The sequence below is a fragment of the Heterocephalus glaber genome, unplaced genomic scaffold, assembly GCF_053883595.1.
Source record: "Heterocephalus glaber isolate CG9 unplaced genomic scaffold, H.glaber_assembly_v1.0 deba00001538, whole genome shotgun sequence".
Lineage (NCBI taxonomy): Eukaryota > Metazoa > Chordata > Mammalia > Rodentia > Bathyergidae > Heterocephalus > Heterocephalus glaber.
The window spans coordinates 19,254,273-19,278,539 of NW_028258333.1; the positions used below are offsets into that span (position 1 = coordinate 19,254,273).

General features: G+C 35.4%; 1 protein-coding gene across 4 annotated transcripts in view; it reads right to left on the reverse strand.

Annotated features, from left to right (window-relative positions):
* Nucleotides 1-509: 509 nt before the first annotated feature.
* Zfr (zinc finger RNA binding protein) overlaps nt 510-24,267 on the reverse strand; it is a 71,971-nt gene continuing 48,213 nt past the window's right edge. For 2 of the 4 annotated variants that reach the window (XR_015442212.1, XR_002396440.2), the window contains 3 exons: nt 22,481-22,622; nt 16,585-16,680; nt 7,640-7,751 (listed from right to left, as the gene is read on the reverse strand). Coding sequence is in view for 2 of the 4 variants with exons in the window: in XM_087189268.1 (XP_087045394.1) it covers nt 1,845-2,024; nt 7,318-7,411; nt 7,636-7,751; nt 16,585-16,680; nt 17,540-17,637; nt 22,481-22,622 (726 nt within the window). In the remaining 2 variants the exon portion in view is untranslated. Of the gene's footprint in view, nt 2,025-7,317; nt 7,412-7,635; nt 7,752-16,584; nt 16,681-17,539; nt 17,638-22,480; nt 22,623-24,267 lie in introns of those variants that run through there. The other 2 variants (XM_087189268.1, XM_087189269.1) reach the window with 2 other exon arrangements.

Consider the following 24,267-nt stretch of genomic DNA (forward strand, 5'->3'; position numbering starts at 1 on the left):
ATGAAGAGACCTAGTACAGTGTCTGTCATCATGCACTTTATAAAGGCCAATTCCCTTCTTTTTGCTTAGGTAAGGGAATTATGAAGAAAAAAAAATTAAAATTTCACTAGATGACTAAGAAACTCAAAGGAAAATAAGCTGAAACCCAGAAAGATTCAAAATATTTTTAAAAAATTAAAAAGACCTGCCAAAATATACAGATAGGATGGGACAGATTTGGAAGAAAAGCTCAAGTCTTCTGTTTTATTTCCTCACTGGTCTTTTTACCTAGCTCTCTTACAAGTGGGGGTGGACGGAAGTGATTCTGACTCTAAAAAGAAACTGAACCAATATGGTATTGAATTACAATTTTTCCTGGAAATGTTTATGTGCCCAGGCAGCAAGCACATGTCAGGAGTAACAATATGTAGTACCTAATAAATTTTAATATAGTTTTACAAAAGCATAAGTCATTTCAAAGCAAAAGTAGTTTATGATATCAATTCTAACATATAATACATTAAGTCATATGAATTTAAAGTTTTTATTTATGTATTTCACTGTAGTGCTGTGACAACAAAATGACATCTGTGTACCAGAGCATACATACATCAACAGTAAGATGTAACTTTTTATTACACCACTGCTAAAATATTTAGCTTTTTGTAGGAGACATAAGCATGTAAGATGGCCATACCAAATAATTTTCTGTTTTTCTTTCTTTAGATAATCTTAATTTTTAAATCAGTAATACTTTACCAACTTCACTGTTAATAGAACTATAAATTATCTGGGTGATGGGGTGTGTGTGGGGGAATCATTCAACTGTATACTATAATAGTTGCTAGAGTAATCTCACACACACCAATAAGGAACTGTCACCATAATTAAGGGCTAATTACTGTTATTAGTTGTACAATGATAAAGTTCTTTTGAAAATAACAGCCCATTTATATGTGAAAAATGCCCTTTCCACTTCCACAGAAGAAAAACAATATTCAGAAAGTTATTTTTGGCCTTGCTATGTCAAAAAGTCAACTGTACAAAGACCTACATGTTAAACCTAAAATTATAATTTTAAGTCTATTAAAAACAAAAATGTCATGCATTTTTACTATCAATTATGCAGAGGCTTTAAAACTGATGCAAGACCATACAGTATATATTAGCTTTTATACTGCTAATGCACAACTAACAGCAAACTTGATTAGATTAACAGAAATCTGTCTTAATTACACCTTTATATATCACACCAGAGAGACAAAATGCCATAAGATCTGCAGAAACATTCTGTTCTGAGCACTGAAATGGCAGGATAATTTTTTGTGTTGTAATCCTTCACATATAGAATAACAAACGGAAAAAATTTTGCAGTTTCACGTTACAAAAAAAGTACTGCTGAAAAATATTAAGGGGCAAAGGATATCTATAACACAAAGTAACTTACAACTAGTGTCAAAAAGCAAACAAAACCTCTAAATAAAAATATCAAAATACACAGAGCAACTGAAGCACAAATTCTGCATTAAATACAGTAAAGATTTAATAAGACAATCCACTAGTTAATAAGACACAAAAATAGGGTGAGCTAGGGCAACCAGTAAATAAAACTGAAATAATGGGGGAAAAAAATTCAGAACCACTGTTTTTCCCCTAGTCCAATCACAAATCTTTTGGTGTCTTTCCATTCATATAATACCTAACACTGTACATTTAAGTTTTTAACATCATAGAAAAACTTGGTTCTTCCATGAACTTCTTTAAATTCTCGATAAATTTTTCAAAGTAGACATTATTATGAATGAAAAACAACCAACCAACCGGCACCTGTTTTTGTAACACTGAAGATTTTTTACATAAACTTTTTAAAAGTTATCATAATCTTTTTTGTCTTTTTTCCCCTCCGCCTCAAATCCATCAACACCATCACTATCCCTTCTTCGTTTCCTGTTGTTGTGGATGTTAAATCGTTGGCTCATTTGGGGTAATGGATCCATGCCTAGAACTTTGTGTATCTGGCGGAATGCAAGGAGTCTCAATGCAAACTGTAACAAAAAGAGTCAGAATGTGGAATTAATTTAAAAACAAAATCATCAATTCTTAAGTTTACAGTCCCTACCCATATACAATTTAAAAAGCATGTGCAAGCCAGGTAAGGTGATACATGCAGGAGGATCACAAGTGTGAGGCCAGCCCAGGCAATCTAGTTTGGCCCCATCTCAAAATAAAAAAGGCACAGGGATACAGCTCAGGGGTAGAGTGCTTGCCCAGCGCACATAAGGCCCTGGGTTCAATTCCCAGTAGGCAAAACAAAGAAAAACAAACCAAAGCTAAAATGTTTAATGGAAGGAACACCTCAAATGAATGAATTTCACAAGTTCATCAGAACTGAAATTTACATCTTCTGATGCTTTTATTTCCAGACTTATGTGTGTGGACGCCATACTGTTTTCTAAAACATTAAGTTAAAAACATGTATTTAGTGGGCTAGGGATTTAGCTCAGTGGTTTCGCTGTCTGCTGTGCAAGCACAAGGACCCGAGTTCGATCCCCGGTACGAAAAAAAAAAAAAAAAGATCAAGCAAAAACATGTATTTAGTAATACATTCATTGCAAAAAAAAAAATCCTGAAATAATATATAGCAAATATATTTAATACATATTATTAAATATATAAAATATTAAATATATACTATAATATATTATCTAATACATAAAATATATTTTAAATATTATATATATAAACAATATATAATGCAAAAGAAAAGGTGTCTGTCACCGAGCCTTTTGTTCAGATATAGATATTTTCCCAGTTTCTTAGGATGCTCATGTGCACAGTCTTAAAGCATTCATTCCACACACAAAAAGAGATAAATACTTCTGGTTAACTTTTTTTTTTCATTTAACCATTCATTCATATGCTTACTTAACAGATATCTAAGTGAATATTTACTATGTCAGAGTACAAACAATAAGCAATGTTTCTGCTTTCATGATGCTAACCATTTAGGGGGGATAAAATACATGAAAAACAAACTGAAATAAATTAACTACATCAAGTGACATCCAGAACACAAGCAGGATGTAGAAAAATCAGAGCTAAGTGCTTTCAGAGTGGTTGGGCATTTGGGGGAGAGCATATAATTTAAGAACTGCACTTATACTCATGTGGATGGCACCAAACTAATTTTATGTTGGTGAACATTAGGCTGGTCCCAATATTTTTATTTTTTTTTAATTGTTTGTATGTATGTATGTAACCGAGGATCGAACTTGGGTCCTTGTGCTTGCAAGGCAGGCGGCAGAACCACTGAGCTAAATATCCGGCCCTTGGTTCCAATATTTTTATTACCATGCTGTAATGGATACCTATTTAAATGTTTCTGTACACTTACGTGACAAGTTCTGTAGTACAAACTTCTAGCAGTAAAACTGTTAATCATGAGAAACTGGTAGATACTAACAAATGGAGCTCCAAAAAATTACAGATTAATAATACGCAAGTGTTTTCCCCATTCTGAATACTCTAACCAATACTTGTTATTTATAACTTATTTTATTTTAACCAGTGGGCATTCATTACAGCTTAAATATGAAGTATCCCCCAAAGACTTATGGATTCAGAGATCAATCTCACAATGGGAATGTTCAGAGCTGGGTCTAGAGATGTGACTGGATCATGAGGGCTCTAACTTCATCAATGTCTTAATCCACTGCTGAGAGCACAATGTGCTAGTGTTATTGGGAAGTGACCGAATAGGAGGTGGGGCCTAGCTGGAGGAAGTGGATCCTGAGGGCTGGACCTCTGGGACTGTATCTGTTTTCCACCGCCCCCCCCCCCACGCTATGCTCTCTTGGCCAAGTGGTAAGTGGTATTCCACCATGCCCTTCTGCCACAATGCTTCTGCTCACCACAGATCTAAAAGCAATGGAGCCAACTTACCATGGACTGAAACCTCAGAAACTATGAGCAAAAATAAATCTTTCCTCCTTTGTTTTTTTTCCTTAAGTATTCAGTCACAGCGATGGGAAGCTGAACCAATACAGTGGAATTGATCATATTTTAATACTCTTATTGGGTCATTCTCTTGCATGGTAGGCACCAGAACCACTGAGCTAAATCCCCGGCCTGGCTCATTTTCTTTAAGCTTAAAGACAATATGCAAACTTTCCAATATACAATTCTTCATAATTTATGCTACTTACATTTTGCCTAAAAATATTATTTCCCATATAAAATACTTAACACTTTGATATTTTAATGGATAGTTCAAGTCATCTAGAATTTTTCTGTATCTACAAAGTCTTATTTTCCCCCCAGATGATTAGCCAATTAAATCAAATCCACTTTGTTGATGATTCACTCTTTTCTACTGATCTGAAATTTTTTTATTTCAATATTAATTGCCTTATATGCTAATGGTCTACTTCTAAGCTCTTCCACACTAAAGACTTATCTGCCTATTTCTGCACCCTAACTATACTATTTAAATTTCCATGCTGGCCATGGTGGTGCACATCTGTAATCCTAGCACTTGGGAGGAAGAGGCAAGAGGATCACCATGAGTTCAAGGCCAGCCTGGACTACATAGTGAGATCCTGTCTCAAAAAAAAGCCAAAAGCAAAAAACTCCCCCAAAACAAAAAACACCATTGTCTTATGGGATGTTTTGGTATCTAGTATGGTTAATTTTTAAAAATTTGCTAATGAGGGCTAGGCATTTAGCTCAGTCATGCCGCCGCCTGCCTCAAAAGCTGAAGGTCCTGAGTTCGATTCCTGGTACCACCTCCCCCAAACTGGCTAATGATCCTTTGTGCATATAGAAAAATCTACTTTCTAGTAATAAGTAAAAAGGCTAAATTGCAAAAACCAAGATAATCTGGATAATTTACTAGATTTACAATTAAACCTTCAAATTAGCAGAACTTCTGAGACAAAATTTAATCTATTCCTCAATTTCTGGGAATATGCCCCTTAATGTAATTCAAGATTTTACAGTCACTTTATTAAATGGGAGTTTTCACTTAGACAGTTAACTTTCAATGTAACTCTCTGGATTGTTTTTTTTAATGAACACCATTTTTAATTCATACACCATAATATTTACCCTTTTTTGGGCTAGTGCCAAGGATCAAACCCAATGCCTTGCATATGCGAGGCAAGTGCCCTACCACTGAGCTAACCTCCTTAGCCCAAGATCTACCCTTTTTAAAGAGTATAATTTAGTGGGTTTTAGTACATTAAAAAGTTGTTAAATAATCACTATCACTTCCAACACATTTTCACCACTCCAATACTCAATAGTTATTACTCTGTAACTCTTCCCTCTACTTGAGGCACTGACAACTACAAGTCTATGTTTTTTATCTCCTATAGATTTGCTTATTTTGGATATTTTACATAAACTAAATCACACAATGATCATATAATATGTAGTTATTGTGTCTGGCTTTATTCAGTTAGCAGAAGATTTTTCAATGTTTATATTTATTGTAGTCTATTATTAGTACTACAGTAAGTACTGATACTGGGATTACAGACATGTGCCACCTTGTCCAACTAGTTCTTTTTTGTTTTTGTTTTTTTTGGTACCAGGGATCGAACTCGGGTCCTTGCACTTGTGCAGCAGGTGGCGAAACCACTGAGCTAAATCCCTGGCCCCCAACTAGTTCTTTTTTGAGACACTTACAAAAATGTCTGACAAGGGGCCTAGGATGTAGCTCAGTGGTGCTGCACCTGCCTGGCAACTGCAAGGTCCTGAGTTTTAGATTCCCACTACCAAAAAAAGAAAAAAAGACAAAAGAGAATTCTACCATATAGTTTGCAATTATTTAGCAGCAAACAAAATTTGAGGAATGATGAAAAATTATTCCTATACAGAGACACTTTAGAATTTTTAACAACATTGAAGACTTAAAAATTTATAATCCATTTCCTTTTGCGTGTGGGGTCGGTGCAGAGGGGAGTTTAAAGGGCACGTTGATATAATTAAATGACAAAGGCTGTAACTGGCAGAAGCACTCAAAAAGGATCACTGTAGAAAAAATACACAGGCATAAAAGAATAAAGGTGAACATTATGGAAGAAAAAGGTCTCAGACAGAGACAAAGGAAGGAAGACAAACAACTACTTGCACTATAGGCCATCATGAAACAAACTGAAATGGACACAGGTACAGTTGTAGAGCTTGTTCAGATCCTTTAAGTTATACATGTGCTTAGTGAGGTGCACACACATACAGCTCTATGCAAGTGTAACATATGGCAGCCTTACATCATGTAGCTACCATCACAATCAAGACACTGAGCTGAACAATAACCATAGACTCTCTTTAGAGCTACATCGTTCCCTTTTTCTATCTCAATGTCTAGGGACAACTAATTCTCCAGCTTTTTACAACTTCATGAGTGTTTATCAGTCCTTCACTTTTAATAAGGATCCCTCTTCTCTCTCATTTTTTGAGACAAGGTCTCATTATGTAGTGTAGAATGGCCTTGAGTTCATGGCAAACATCCTCTCTAAGTTTCCTAAGGACATTTTTAATTACTTCATAAAACTAGACCCTTTGAAAAAAAAGCATTTAAAAAAACCCTGAATTCTGCTAGTTTTTAAACGCCTGCCCTAATCTGAACTTTTATAATAAATTCTTTCTTTTTGAGAAAATTAAACCAAAGAAACAAAAACAAAACTGGCCTAATACATAGGAATTGGTCACCTTGTAAGTTTGTAAGATATCTATAATGTTCTACTACTACTATCTTTTCTACAGTATACTTTCTGGCATAAAAGTTATGTCAATCCTGACATCTTCCAAATTATCCTTGCAAGTACAGGTAACAAGTCAAGATCTTAAATCTAACAATTCTCATCCATCTTAGAGTGGATCATTATTGTTCATAGCTAGTATGTCTTCTCTCTTCCTATTCTTATATTTCTGAAATCATAAACTGTTAACTATGGTAATTTTGGATTGACTTTTTTCATTCATTCATTATGGTCATGCTTTTTATTTAACAATGTCTAAAACTACATAGCATATCACTTTTGTATAACTAGAGGGCATCACTTTCTGCTGATGTTGATAATATAACCTAATATCCAGATTTAATGAGATATTGAAAGCATTGTTAAATTCTATAGTATATCATATACTTAGACACTTATACTATTAGTGAGAATCTAGATTAGGTCTTTTTAATTTCCTCTCCAAAGGCTTATTTACTAAAGAAGCAATAGAATGAACATTATACAGTGACTTCATCTAACTGACAATTATAACAAAATAAAAAACCTTAAGGGAAGTAAACCAACAAAATTTTTGGATTAGGAATTCTAGTACCTGTGCACTAGATGTAATGTCTTCACGCTGCTGGTCAGTCATCGTTGCCAAGGTATCAAAGGGATCCTTTTCACAAGGATCCAAAAGTCCAGGACTACCTACAACAATCACCATAGGGAGAAATAAGTATTAGCATTGTTATCCATTTTTACAAGAAGAGTTTTTTTGGGGGGCAGGGGGTTACTGCCAATTGAACTCAGGACCTTGTACTTGCCAGGCAGGCACGGAGCCACTGAGCTAAATCCCTGGTCCACCAGAAGAGTTGCTATTCAACTACCCATCAAATGAATTTTTACTTCATTAAAGACAAAATAAAACCTACCTTTAAGAATAATCCCTGAAGAAATGCATTCAAAAACTCTTCTCAGGGCATCCCCTGGGCTCTGAGGACTAGAAGCACTACTAATTGCTTTCTCTACTAATAACTCCATAGCCTAAAAAAAAACCCATAAAAATGTGTTTAACAGCTTATAGACCAAAGGAATTATTCATTTTCTAACACTAGAATAACTAATTATAAAATGACATTAAAAGTTTAAAAATTTGGAAAAGTTACATGGAACAAATCATGAAAACTTGTGTATAATAAAAAATATCTTAAATAAAAATCAAGAAATGAAGCTGGGTACGATGGTGTACACCTGTAATCCTAGCACTCTGGGAGTACGGGGCAGGAGGATCATAAATTAAAGCCCAGCCTGGGCAAATTAGCGAGACCCTGTCTTAAAATAATAATAATGTTAATAATTTATAAATAAGTAGTGGTAGGGATATAGCTCAGTGTGAAGATCTCCAGTACACTCCCCCTCACCCCAAAGAAATGAAAACCAGGCGGTGATGCACATCTCTAGTCCCAGCTACTCAGGAGCCTGAGGCAGGATTGTTCGAGCCCAAAAGTTAGCCATCAGCCTGGAAAAAACTCACACTAAAATTAAGGCAATGAAAAATTTACATTTGGAAAAGATTTTCTAATTTGTGCTACTGATGAAAATATAATAGGCGCTTTTTTTTTTTTGTACCAGGGATGGTACTCATGACCTTGTGGTTGTGAGGCTGGTACCATGTGTCACTGAGCTAAATCCCCGGCTCTTTTTCTTTTATTTATTTATTTATTTTGGTACCAGGGATCGAACTCCAGTCCTTGCGCTTGTGCAGCTGGCGGTGAAACCACTGAGCTAAATCCTCAGCCCTTTTGTTTCTATTTTTAATTATTGCTATTCTTTACCATCAAAAATAGATGACTCGGGGAAAAAAAAATGGAAACGAAGTCTATGTAAATAGGGAAGGGTGGAGGGGGTGAAGGGCGTACAGGTAATGGGGGAAAAATAAGAAGCAAGATACATCATGTACAGGTACAAGCACCCAATGATAAATGTAAACGTATTGTACACCTAAAATGTACCAATAAAAGAATTTAAGGAAAAAAAATCCAGATGACTCGGGGATGGGGATGTAGTTCAGTGGCAGCATGCTTGTCTTGCAAATGCAGGGTCCTCAGTTCGATCCCCAGTACCAAAAAGGAAAAAAAAAATAAGATGACTCAAATTTCCCTCTGAAGCACAACTGGACTTCTGTTACCTCTACGGAAATACAAATTGTATTTTCAAATACAATGTAAGTCGTATTTGAGAGACTCAAAATCTAAACCACTGAGCAAAAGATAAAAAAGTGCAGATTTAAAAAGCAACCAGAAAGTGGTTTGGAAAGTCTCTTATCAGAGTTGTTCAATCATCACTACTATCTAATTTCATAACACTTTCATCATCCCTCCAAAGATGCCATACCCACAAACATTTTTGTATTTCCTCTAACTCCTGGCAACAACTTTACCTTCTACGTTATCTGTCTACATTGGACATTTCATACACATGTAACTATATAGTCTGGCTTTTATCACTTGCACAATGCTTAAGGCTTATTCATGTTGTAGCTTATGTTTAAGTAAGTATAACAACAGCAATTCAATTTCTTTTCTTTTTTTTTTTTTTGGTACCGGGGATCGAACTTGGGACCTTGCGCTTGCAAGGCAGGCACTAGAACCACTGAGCTAAATCCCCAGCCCCAACAACAGCAACTCAAAAGAAACTAAGTAAGTTGGAACCATAATGAACTTAAGATGATATGGAAGCTGAAAAATCCATGTTTACTTATGCATTAAAAAAAAGCTCATAGACGTAATGCTGATTTTGTAGATCGGTGGTAGAGCACCTGCCTACCATGACTTAGTGAAGTTCAATCCCTAGTACCTAGAGGTGGTGTGGGGGTGGGTTGTTTGATCAAACCCAAAAAGTAAAACAAAACAAAAACCTCACAGACTTAGAGGTAAATAGTATGTCCATCTATTTACTCCAAGGCCACTTCTCAGAATTTCAAATTCTGAAAATTTCTAATTCTAAGCTGGACGTGGTGGCACACACTTGCAATCCCAGAACTCAGGAGGCTGAGGCAAGAGGATCCATGCGAGTTCAAGACCAGCCGGAATTAATAACATAGAGAGACTTTGTCTTAAAAAAAAAAAAAAAAAAAAGCGATAATTCTAAGTTTGGGCACATTTTTAAAAGATGGAATTAACAGAAATAGTACACATTAACAGCTGTGAAAAATGACAGCCAGCAGCATGAGACTGAAAAACCTGAAAATGATGTATGTTCAAAATAATAAGTCTACACTACAGTGAAAAAATTTAAAAAGGTTCAGTTCATTTAGTTGAAGAATGCAGGAAGATGTTCAAGGTTTTTTTTTTTGGTGGTACAGAACTTGGGACTGAACCCAGAGCCTTTGCTGCTTTTTTTTTTTTTGAGATAAGGTCTTGTTAAAGTCATTACAAAGTTGTCCAGGGTGAGCCTAAACAATTTTTATCCTTCTGCCTCCGCCACCCACACTACTAAGATTACAGGTGTGTGCCACCATGCCCAACTTGAGACATTTTTAAGAGTATTGTCATTTAAAGATTTTAGTGGTTTAAAAAATAAGCTTAATCATCTAGAAAACTCTATGCATGTGTATGGAATTGCTCTCATTTACATACAATTTATGTAAAGATGTCTAAAAGACTGCGAGATTCCTGAGAATGGGTCAATGCTATTCATTTTGAGTTCCCCTGAAGCACATAGTAAATCAACATTTATGAACTTTCTACGGCCTCCTCAGATGTTCACTAAGTACTTTTAGAAGTCTAGAAATTATAATACTTGCTTTTAAAAGACACTCATGGAAGCCAGCATAGTGGTACAGGCCTATAAACCCACCACTCTAGGAGGCTGAGGCAAGAGGATTACAAGTTTAATGCCAACCCAGACAATTTATCAAGACTCTGCCTCAAAATAAAAAATAAGAAGGGCTGGGGATACAACCAGTGTGAAGACCTTGGCTCAACCCCTAAGGATGCAAAAATAATTTTTAAAAAAGAAGCTAGGTACTTTGATCAAGGTCATGTATGTCAGTAATAAAGTTGACATTTGAACTGGGATCTTTCTGACTCACAAGAAATATTTTTTAATTTCTGCAGTATCAGAGATTGAACCTAGGGCCTTGCACATGAGGGAGACTGCAATATTGATTATGCTCAGAGCAGGCTATAAGCAGTGAAGGCTGTAAAGTGTTAACTCCACAATTGGCTTGTTTTTAGAAGTGAGACCAGCCGAAGCCTACATGCTGAGGTCAGAGTAACTAACACCCAAATTCTGTTCCCACAACTAAAACCTTCTTACTAGACGGACAATATTCTAATTACACCCATATATTCTGTCTATTTTGTTCCTAATTCAAGAATTCTTTGTGTTTTTTCTTTACAAGTCTTGTCTCCACTAATTTCCATAGAAACTGCACGACTGCAAATTTTCTCATGTGGTTCTGCGCTTGTGTGTAGTTTGCCTATACCCCAATTTATTACCAATAAAAATCAGAGGCCTGGGGCCAGGAATTTAGCTCAGTGGTTCCGCTGCCTGCCTTGCAGGCGGCAAGGACCCAAATTCAATCCCAGATACAAAAAAAAAAAAAATCAGTGGCCTGGACTGGCCAGTGCCTTTGTCGGTTGTACTGGTATTGGTCGTCCTGGTGCCCTGCTTTCTTCTGTCTTTTAGTTTGATTTCTCAGGCCTTTTTTTTTTTGTACTGGGTATCGAACTCAGGTCCTTGCGCTTGCGCAGCAGGCAGCGAAACCACTGAGCTAAATCCCCGGCCCCCTCAGGCCTGTGTTATACATGGAGCAGGAGACTGGAGCCTACTGCAGAGGTTTTCAATAATGTTTCAAGGGTGAGTCCCCACTAGCACATATTAGGCAAGCGCTCTACTACTGAGCTATACCACCAGCCTTTTTTAAAAAAGTAAAAAACTCACTACGTAGCCCAGGTTGGCCTTGAACTTGCAATCCTCCTACTTCAGCCTCTTGAGTAGCTGCTATACACACATATGTCACTGTGCCTGGCTTGCAACAGATATATTTAAAAAATCACCATGTTTCAATAAGTATTTTTCTATCAATGGGTGAAATACATAAAAAATATTAACTAGTTTGCCATGACAAAAGTTCACAGTCAGCCTAGGCAATCTACCCAGACCATCTCAAATTTTAAAAAGGCTGGGGATGCTCAGTAATAAAGTGCTCATGCACAAAGCCCTAGGTTCAATTCCCAGTATGGCAAACAAAACATAACAAAAAAACACCAACCAACAACAACAAAAAAAACTTGATGAGATTGTGATAACAAGCATTTTGATTGGTGGCAGTGTAAATCAGCTCTTAAAGCTTTTTTAAAAAAATTTTTTGGTACCAGGGATCGAACTCAGGACCTTGTGCTTGCAAGGCAGGTGCTGGAACCACTGAGCTAAATCCTCGGCCCTTAAAGCTTTTTAAGAGTACAACTGCCAAGCTCTATAAATAATTTAAAAGACATACACTAACCCAGCAATATCAATACTGTTACATGTAACAAAAGCACAAAAAGCATTCTTTGCAGCTGTATTATTTGTGACAGACTAGAATCTCTAGCAATAGCTTTGATTAAATAATAGTAGTACAGTTATCCTCTTCATCACTGTATTTCCCATTATTGAGTATTTACCCTACACCAATCACTGGCCTGAGTCTTCACAGGCATTTATCTATTTTAATTATCACAATCACTTTCTGGAAGCAGTTAAGACTATTAGTTAGCCCCATTTTAAAGGTAAAAATGGGGCTGGGGATTTAGTTCAGTGGCACCACGCCTGGCTGGCATGCACAACATCCTAAGTTTGATTTCTGGTACCCAAAAGAAAAAAAACAAAAAAAGCTGGGTGTGGTAGCACATGTCAGCACTCAGGAGGCTGAGGCAAGAGGTTTGCAGAGCGTTTGAGGCCAGCCTGGGCTACATAGTGAGTTCAGGGCCAGCCTGAAGTACAAAGTGAGATCCCATCTCAAAAAAAAACACAAAAGGGTAAAGATGGTTAGCTTATTAACAAAGGATTTTATGCGTATCATTACAACAAACAACTGTATATAAAAAAAGGCTTTTATATATTCCAGTTAGCACAGATTAATACTAATACATGCATGACAATTCCATTTCTAAGTCCAATTATGGAATGTTTTATTTTTGTAATTAATTTATGCACAGCACATTATTTCATATGATAAAATATATGAAAGTCTTAAAATGTCATGACTTCTGATAAAGAAAGCTTACTTATAAGGCTCTTGGTGTTTGAGGATGTACTGTACATATAGGAAAATAGATGGTTTTTCTTAGGAGGTGGCTAAATGTGGAGTGACTCTTTTTCGCTTTTTTTTTTTTGATACCGGGGATCGAACTTGGGTCCTGGTGCTTGTGGGTCAGGCGGCAGAACCACTGAGCTAAATCCCCGGCCCTGGAGTTACTCTTTTTAAATTAAAGTGAATGAGATCGATACATTCCATGTATAATTTGCTAAATCTTTTACAAGCTTAGAGAATGTTAGTTCTTTTGCCCTGAGTTATCAGTGTCCTATCATTTAAAAATTCTTCATTGGTTCTATCAGTATTTCTTTACCTCATCACCAAGAATTCAGGACAAAAAAAACTAATTTGAAGGCACACAATTTTCTGTGGTCAATGCTCTGACAAACATTGTCAAACATTTGTTCAAAGTTAAATCATCTGAATATTTAGTAAAACCGAAGATAATGAAGTTCATAAAATTTTTTTTTTTTTTAATGAGGCTCTAGAAGTTACTGGGGTTTTTTGTTTGTTTGTTTTGGTGAGGGGATCGAACTCAGGACCTTGCGCTTTCAAGTCAGGAGGCAGAATCACTGAGCTAAATCTCCCTCCCTAGAAGTTATTGTTAGGGTGATAAGATAAGCCAAATGTCAAGATCATCTGCCCCTAAAACATGATTAAGAAATGTTAGATTACACATGGTACTGCCACCAAGCAAAAATGTAATAGCTTGAATCAAACAGAGGGAAAGGCCAGTGAAAGAGCGCTTCCAAGAAAGTGAGTGCTTATCTTGCTCGGCCAATTCTAAGTTCTACTGTGCTTTCCAGGCAGAAAATGAGGGTGGGGATGGCAGCTAAGTAAACAAAAACCCAAAAGATTCCATCAATATCCAGCTTAAGAAAGGTAGAATGAGTTATGATGCAGTCATAGAGAAAGAGATTTTCTTTAAAAATAAAAACGTCTTCAGACCACCTTCTATCTCACCAGAGAACAGGAAAATACTAAATTTCCAACTCTGCAGCCTTTGTGGAAATGAAGAGCAGAAGAAGAATTATCCACATCTAATTAACTTGAATAATAAATAGACATTTGGCTAATATGTAGATAAAAGAAAAAATGAACAAGGTGAGACCCTCCAGAGGAATAAGCAGTAGGGAAAAAAATAACACCAAAGGTGGTTGTGAATTCAACATAAGGGCCCCAAACTGGCTTCACATATCCAAAACCCACTCTGGGGTCAGGGTACTGAAGCTGTTCCTAAAAGGATATAACGATGGGGCCGGGGATGTGGCTCAGTGGCACCACACCTGCCTGGCAAGCGCAAGGTCCTGAGTTCAATTGCTCGTACCGCCAAAACAAAAATAAAAAGATATAATGATTAGGTTCAGGAAATAAATGAGGCATATTTTGTAAGAGGAGAGACTCCAGTAGTCCATCTTGCGTTTGAAGGTAAAGGCGTATTGAAATAATATACACATGGAGTGTCACAGTCTGCAAGCAAGGCTACAATGTAGCCAAATCCAACAATGCTTTTCATAAGGAATCTCTGACGTATAACTCACTGGCATAAAAAAGGAGAAGTATAAAAAAAAAGGTGGAATTCATCAACAAATATTAAATAAAATGTGCTGTATACACATTACAGACTATTATTTAGACATAATAAAGAATGGAATACTGACATCTGCAGCAACATGGGTGGAACTGGAAGATATTATGTTAAGTGAAATAAGTTAGGCACAAATACTGCATGTTCTCATATGTAAAACCTCAAAAATCGATTTCATAGAAGTAGAGAGTAGAATAGTTGCCAGGGCCTGGTGGAATGCAGATGTAGGAAGGAAGTGTGGATTGTTAATGGGTGGAGGGGTGTAAATGGACAGGTAGAGTAACTTTTCATATTCTATAGCACAGCCAATATTTTTTCTTCCTTTTTGCAATACTGTGCATTAAACCTAGGGACTTGTGCATGCTAGGCAAGTGTTCTACCACTGAGCTATACCTGCAGTCTCTTTTAAGACAAGGTCTCCTTACATTGCCCAGGCTAGACTTGAACTTGCGATCCTCCTGCCTCAGCCAGCTGAGCAGCTGGGATTATAGATATGGACTATTATGCCTGGCAGGTATTTTTCTCTTATTTCTGAATTCATATAAACTATTCAGAAAATGTTGAGCAACACAACAACTGGCAGTTAAGAGAAAAATAACCATAAATCCCAATAATCACTCAATTAAAGAACTACAAATAAAAAGTGAGATAACTTTTGTCTATCATATAGTTAACCATTAAGAGTGTGACAGTATTTAAGAGAGGATGGTGTGAAGAAAATGATTCAAAAGTATTTTGCAATTTTAAATGATTCAATTTTCTTGTGAACAATTAGCATATATTCTTTTTTGTTTTTTGGTACCGGAGATAGAACTCGGGTCCTTGCACTTGTGAGGCAGGCGGCGGAACCAGAGCTAAATCCCCGGCCCCAGCATATATCCTTTGATCTTGGAATTTCAAGCCTAGCATTTTATTCTACCCTCAAAAGTGTGACAACTGTACTTATATATATTATATTAGATATATACCTTTTTGTATTATCTATATGCACAGGATTAATATTTGAAGACTGTAAACAACCCCAATGTCCTCGTTCTAGACACTACAAATGGTATCTACATACTAAGGGACTATCATATAGTTTATACAGAGAAAGAAGTAAATTGGACTGCCTTTTCAAAGAGCTCTAAGATGCATTTTGATAAGAAAAATTCATACAGTATAAAGAGTACAATCTGTTGATCCCCGGTACCAAAAAAAAAAAAGAGAGAAGAGTACAATCTGAGTATTAAAAAAGGAAAAAAATTAAGATAACATTGGCTATTGAAGTTTCACTGATCCAACACAGGTACAATGAACTTTTATATTAATTTTAACTTTTCAGGAACTAAAAAAGTTCAATCACATGGGAAATTAAGAAGAAAAAAAAAAAGAATGAAGGAAAGATACACTATATATGTGAATGCATTATTTCCCCTGAACAGAACACTGCATATGGGGATAAACAGCTCATCTGCAAAGCAACTAATTATTGCTGTAATTTTTGGGGGAGACAGTGCCTCAATTTTGGCCAGAGTCACTCTGCAGCCCAGGCTAGCCTGTGCCTCAGCCTCTCCAGTGCTGGGATTATAGGTATGCCTCACCATGCCTGGCTGCTCTAATATTTTTAAAAATATAAACATTTCGAGGGAAGAATAAGGAAAATAGAAAAAAAATCAAGTATAATTCTTTTTTCTTTCTTTTTTTTTTCTCCAGTGCTGAGGATCAAAGGGTCTTGTGCATACTAAACAAGCATTCTACCACTGAGCTATACCAATTTAAATATAATTTGTTCATTTATAAATTCTGAGAAAAATTAAAAATTCTAAGAAAAGATACCTAGAATTTCTCACAAAAGGAGAAAAAGCAACAAAACAAAAACAACTGCTACCTATATTTAATAAATGAAAATAAAACTGATAATTAAAGATAAACTTAGAGGATAAAAAATAACTGCAGAAATATTTCCTGAGTGTTTTCAGACCACGCAGTTACATACTACTTACCCAGCTTGGAAAGTCAGACCAAGTTGGAACTCGCTGACAGAGGTCTCGGAGAATACGAATGATAATCACACATGATTGTAGACCATTAGCTCTGGCCTTAAGGGCAACACAAAAATCAACTCAATTAATCTTAGAAATATTGAAAATATCCCTTGATGAAAAAAAAGTTAAAATACCACTGTTCAATGGAAGCTCAGATAAAAACAAAAACAATCACAATTAAAATTGAATTCAATGAGCTGCCATTTACAGCAATATTTTATGCCAGTGTTAGTATTTAAAAGCTGGTATTTAGGTCAAAGCAAACAGATTATACAAGAATAATATTTCTTGATCCCCTGTGAACCTTGACCTGTGTTCATTTAAAACAGTAAACTTAAAAAAATCTGCCTACATTAGAAATAAAGGAAAAGGTAAAGAGCTAAAAAGTTTGTCTAGGGACTGAAAGGCTAAGGAAATCTGTTTGGTTTCTGTTCTGTGCCTTTGCATGACTGCAAAGTCACTAAACCAAACAGCTGCTTCCTCACCTTTCATTCCCTACACTTGGTAACTTAGAGAAAGAGGGGGAAAAAAAATCTTAAAACTATACACGAAGCCTTTAAACACATATTCTATTATTTAAAGCAAAGTTAATCTGCAGCCTTATGGAATATAATATATATACACAAACATGTGATGTTCCTAAACAAGTCAACTTTAAATATAGCCACTAAAAATAAAAAATAAAAAACCCCAAACTATAAAACACCCCCAAATCTAAGTTTATTGTCAAATGAATAATAACTGCAATATGCAGATCTTTATACCCAGCTTTCTAGGTCAACATAGTTTCCGAGATTTATTTTAAAATAGTATTGCTTGGGCATCTTTTGAAATGTTTAAGCACAGTTAAACATGTTGTACTGCACTACTCTCTCATAAGGCTACAAGAAAAAAGTAAAATGATGTTCCGAACCTGGAACCACTTAGCGTGGCGTAGAGCAGCCAGAGCGTCAAGGCATTTTTGCCTGTCCAAGACGTCCGGTGGGTCTTTCACCATACCCGAGGTTACATCTAAAATGGATTGAATTGGCAAAATCCAGTGAGGAATGGGTGTTTGACCAGGTGAGCAAGACACTTCCTTAATGTAGCATCAGTGTCACATGAGCCATTTGAGAATTTGTCAGCACTTTAACGTACCCTGAAGTTATTTTCAATAAATTTACATAATCCAATATGCAGGAAAAAACAAATTAAGTTAAAACCTTAATTTAGTAGTATAGTAATAAATATTTCCTGGAAATGTAAACCCTACCCACCCAAATGAAATCAAAAGGAAAGATTACTGGACACAGCGCACCAGCACAAAGAAAAGACAAGAGGGAACACAAAAATCCACCATAATAAATGAGAATGTACAATAAACTTAGAGTTTGTTCAGTATTCTAAGTGATCATAGTTATTCTGCAGCTAATGTAACAAAGAACTGATGATAAATATGAAATGATCAATACAATAATAATCAGGAAAAAATGAAGAGCCAAATACAAGTATTTCTAAGAGTTAAAGCTTTTTCTTCCCTAAGAGAATTTTAACTATAACAGAGTGTGAAATGCTCTCTACAACTGAAATTTTTCATAAAAAGTATTCCAAAGAACAACTATAGAGAAACACTTGATAAAGGAGAAAAGGGAAATAAGAACTGGCATGCTTAAAGTATAGAAAAGATGCAAGAAGCTAAATGTTTTCATGATAAGTAGTATGTAAGGTCTTTTAAATTGGTTAAAACATAAATGAGCCACAAAAATTTGCAGAGAAAATATGAAACTGAACCAGGTCAGGAAGTTAACTTTACATTAATAAAAATCATTCACAAAAGTAGTCAAAGTGCCAGCTATATTTTCATCCAACTATACCTATAAAATATGCATAAAAACAATAAATTTGCTAATCAAACTACTAATAAGCAAACAGTAATTATTTCAACCTAGTTCACTCACAGCTTTCAGTGGTTTGTATGGTATATAAAGTAATCAATTGGGTATAACAATCCTTTACCTAGTGAATACCAAAATCATGAGGCACTTAGGATGTCATATGATAATTCATTGACTACCTCAAATAAACATATATTTTATATTATAAAAGAAGAAGGTGGGCTATTTGCCCTTCTGGTATTCCTTACTCTTTGGAGTAGTTGTCTATCCTCTCCTTTGCCCACATCCCCCCTCCAAATAAATCATCTTTTTTAAAAAAAGAAAAGAAGAGGAGGAGGGGGTGGGGAGGAGGAGAGAAGGGGGAGGAAAAGGAAGGAAGGACGGAAGAAGGAAAGAAGGAAGGAAAGAAGAGAGGGGGAGGAGAAGGTGGAGGTGATGGTGGTAAGATGATTTGAAGAGTATAGTTGCATATTTGGGCAAACTATATGAATGTATATATCTCATCATTAGCATTCAGAAATTGTAAAAGATAAATCTGTCATTTTTAAAGTCTACCTTAAAACTAATAATCACCTCCACCCTTTCTGAGACAGGGTCTCGCTATGTAGTTCAGGCTGCTTTGAACTTGCAGTGATCCTCTTGCCTCAGACTGCCAAGTGCTGGGATTACAGGCATGCACTACCATGCCTGGCTACATCCCCTTTTCTTATCTCTTATTCCTCAAATAATCAGACAGATATAGACTTTCTAGAAGAACTGTAAGGAGGAAGCGCGTCATCAGAACCTCTGGTACTTTGAGGATGGACACTGAAAGAGAGTCCTGGTGCTATGAAGAAATTACTATATTAGGACACAAAGAGTAGTAATTTTAAAACTTGCAAGACCAATTACTGAACACAGAAATAACTTGGATATGAGAATAGAAGTATTTTGGGATAAGGAACAGGTACACAGGAAAGCACAGTTAAATAGCAAGTAAAAATACCCCCAAAAAACAAAAAACCCCCAAAACCAACCAAACAAACAAAAAAACCCAAAGCATTCCCACTCCCCAGAGCTTGCAGAACACACTAAAGGACCTCTCTTTCCATGTCCCTTATTATTTTTGTTATTTGCTAAAGCTAGAATGCAAATAAGTACAATTTCTTTGTTTCTAAATAACTAATGTTAATTCACAATTTTATAATTTCCTGCAATATGTAAGAATTTTTTTCTTTCTACATACAAGCATTTAGAACTTTGGAAATTTTAATCAGTGATACAAATTCAAAGATGCCATGATAGCTACTGTAAGTTAAAAACAAATTAGAGCTACAAGTAGGAAATTTTTATTAAATTTAAGTGTGGATTTTTGCACCCATTTTTGTACTTCAAGTAGATTAACCCCTTAGATATTGTACTAAAGTCATACTTATTGCCTAGCACCCAGTCAACAACAACAAAAAATCAATTTTAAAGAACAAAAAGCAAATTCTTATCCTACATGAATGTATTTCATTAATTTAAGGGGTTAATCACCAATGAGAAGACATGCTGTGTCCACACTATTTTATGATTAAAAGTTAATGGGAATGTTAATTTAAATTAACATGGTTATGTAAAATATATAATCCACTCAACCATTTAAAAACTAGTGTGAACACTGCTCATTTCTAGAAGAGACAAAGACAAAACAGCCACACAAAGGACAATAAATGCCAGACTCTGCATCCAAAATCCCTCCTGGATCAAATGGCAGATGTGACACTGAGCTATTGAAAACCTTGGTCAAAAATCCTTCCGATGTCTTGGCAGCAACCCCTGACAGGAATCAATCCCCTCTGCTAGAAGGCTTTGGACCGGGCCTGATAGAGCTACAGGTGGGAAAAAACACATACAATACTTGATTTGCTGCAGAGAAATACTCTGTAGCAAAGGTTAGAGCATTTTGAACACTTCAAGATTAAAGTCAATTAAATGTTCACTAAATGTTTAACTGTCAAACACAGTACCACAAAATAGGTCTATCTGTCATGCGTTTAACAGTTATTTGGACAATTTAATCATTTCATTAAATAAATTTTTGTATTAATAGGACCATTATACATTAAAGAGGCTACCATACTATGTGCAAGTAGTAAGTCTCATGATTAACAATGTTTCTTCCGGCAAAGCCTTCCTTACCCCCTGTACTAACTCCCCAAAGCAAGCTACAGGCTTTAAATGATTTTAAGACACAGAGCACTGGGAGCTGCAGTGAGAGAATACATACCGTTATTCTGCAGCAAGAAAGAAGCAATCTTCGTAATAAAGCTAAAGACAGTTTGCTGCAGTTACCTACAGCAAGGAATGCTCACTCTATCCTGCTTCTACACTTTTGCACATCCAACTTTCCAGCTCAGTGTCTTGAAGCAAAATCTTTCAATTTTGGATTGACCATTTCCCTTATGATCATATTTATAAAATTCAGAACAGCACTTCTAACTCAAGTCTGGGTCAGACAAAAATATAGTTTTGTTTCCTTTAGAAGGGATAGATTATCAAATAGTTTACCACAAATATGACATTATTTTTTTTTAAAATATGACACTTAACTTCAGACTCTAATATAATAAAATGCCTATATGCTACAGTAATTAAGTTTAAATATAATTAGACAAAATATACTCTGAAATAAAAATGGTTATACAAGTATTACTGCCTACTAAATATAGCAACATTTACAATATATCATTTTAGAAGATTTTAAAATTTCAAGTCCTAATGGTCATATGCTACATATGACCTAATCAAACTGACTCAGGAACCGTTTTCTCCAGCAACATCTGTGGCCAGATCCTGAGTGGAAATTCGTGTTCACATAAAAGATCTTCTGTACAAACTCCTTCATTTTTAAGATGCAAAGCTTAAGATACAACACAAAAATCCTAAAATGGTGTATATATAAAAAGTATGTAAGATCAGACATGTCTCCCAATGATGTTTTGGGTAAAATGTTCTTTTCCTGGGTTATAGAAAGCCCAGTGCCTTAAAAAAGTCGCTTTGCTGTAAGAAAACAAATTTAAAGGGACAATAACTGAGTCTTTTCTCTTCAACCTGTATCACAAAGAAATATTAGTGTACACTATAATTGTATATTCAACAAAATGTACAGAAACATGAAAGGAAACAAAGTAAATTTTATCTGACCCATAAAACAATAGAACCAACATACTGCAGACTGATCATGCTTTTTGGCTTAAAAGCTCTCGAAGCTTTGAAACTACTATAGAACAGTCCCTAAAGCAACATTGCTGGCACCAGCAGGATTTCATATTCTACAATTATAAATTAAGTTTAAAAACCCTGAACTGCCTACAACTTACTGTCTGTACATGTTTATTTTTCAGTATCTCTAGTGTAATATTCAGGCCAATGCCTAAATCTGTATACATAAGGATGCTCTGTATTTAAGAAAGCACTCCAAACCAAAGAGCAACCTCAGAGAACTGGAAATATTTACCTTAGGATAAGCCAAATCCATAATTACAAACCTAACAATACATCTTAAAATATTTAAGTGTTATGAATTTTAGGCCAATTTTGTTTGCGATACTCTTGTCTTATTTTATTTTTTTTTTTGAGACAAGGCAAGAACAAGAACTTCTTAACAGAAGTTAAAGTTGTGGCCCCTATTTACTAGTAAACATTTTTCATGTATCAACTATGTCAGTAAAAATAATTTAGAAGTTTTATTTTCCCAGAAATCTGAGGTTAGCATAAAAAAAAAAATCAAGAAAATCAATCACATTACGAGTGTTTTATAGAAAAATATATCACTAAGAAGAGCATTTACTTTGTGAAAAATGATCTTAAAACTGGTTGCTAAATAAGTAAGTCAAATCTATCAAATTCATATATAATGCCAGCATGTTGCCTTCTAGGGCTTAATGCCATCTTAAAGAATAGGTAAGTGAAAAAAACAGTTAATGGAAGAGTAGAATGTTTAATGGCTTTCCAACCTCCTTCCCTCATGTTCTCTTCTCGAATAATTGGAGATGTCAGGGTGATAGTGACTTGCATTTTGGGTTCCACACATGAATTCAAAATTATTGCTGCATCAGACAAAGCGCATTTTATGTCATACTTCTCAGGACTTATAACCTATGTAATGAAGATATAAGAAATTAGTTGGGTTTGTTGCATTAACAGGCAAAAATAGTTTCATTATGGCTCTCCTACTTTTCACTACCTTAAACCATTCCACAAGGACTGGATCAAACACTACTTTGCTCAGAAGGCCCGCCAGATGTGCCACCATTAATCTCTTGAACCTCATTTTCAGAATGTTTTGTTAGGCTAATACTATTGTTTGTATCATATGATGTCCCTCTTAGATGATGAACTCTTGCATAAAAGGAATAGTGCCAGTATTTATCTCTTATATTTACAGAATGTGAAAAAAATCACAAAAACAAAACAAATATCCAGGAACCACAATCTAACTATTCCCACTCTATTCTCTGTGAATTCAACAGATCTATGTCTTATGAAGTCAGAAAGTCCTAGTCACTAACCAGAAAAAAAACACTCGCTGCAATTTGATAGACATGTAACAAAGCCAGTTTATAGGAATATAATGTCAACATAGAAATTATACAGGTTTACATTACAGCACCGAGGCTCAGATTTTGGCTCTACTTTACTAGTGATATGAAGGTGGGCAAATTATTTAACTGCCTTGTGTCTGTTTCTGTAAAATGGGGACAATAATTGGACCTAATACCTTAAAGTTGTTGAAGAATTAGTCAATTATATAAAGCACTTAATTGTGAGCTGTGGTCACAAATTTTATTTTACTTATCTACTTATACAATTAGAACAGGTAGATTTGGGAATAATCTTTTAGCATAACTTTTAAATGATTCAGTTAGAATTCTGCTCTGTAGTTTACTAGGCACCATTATTAGGATCAAGATGTTTCTTGAAATTTCCTTGATTTCTGTAAGGTCTTCAAAAATTTTTACTTTCGGGCCAGGGATTTAGCTCAGTGGTGCCTGTGCCTGCCTTGCAAGTACAAGGTCCTGAGTTCGATCCCTGGTACCAAAAAAAAAAAATTTTTACTCTCTTCATTGACCTAGCATTATCAACACAGAGCTAAGATGTAGGCACAGAACGCTGATTCTATAGATTCCTAATATCTACAAAGAATCCTCTGCAGTAAGAAACTTCATTATCTGCAGTAGCAGTAACATAAAACAAACCACAGTAAGTGCCAGAGTTGTCAGAGCTTAACTCTGACAGTATGTTATACTGTTCACCGTGTAATCTACTGCTCTATTTACTGTGGTCAGGTATGATTCTGACTTATTCCTATAGAATCCATATTACTTGAAATGCCAATTTCTGAATTTAGAATGCAAAGTTTTGAAATATATTTATACCTTAAATTATTCAAGGAATCATTACCTCTGATCTTGTCAGTCTGACAATGTAAAAAAATTTTTTTACATTTGTTTTAACAGAAAAGAGAATGTTCTATTAAGTGTACATTGCCATGATTTGCTGGATGGAAACAAGAAAAAGGTATTTCGTTTTGCTGCCTGCATCGCAAGTGCAAGGATCTGAGTTCGATCCCCGGTACCAAAAAAAGGAGGAAAAAAAAAAAAAAGAGAAAGGTATTTCCTGCCATTATAAACATTAGAAAACAAACTATAATACTCATCTCTTACCAGTCGTTTCACTTTCTAACATTTTAGTTACCTGTGATCAACTACAGTCTGAAAATATTAAGAGAAAAATTCCAGAA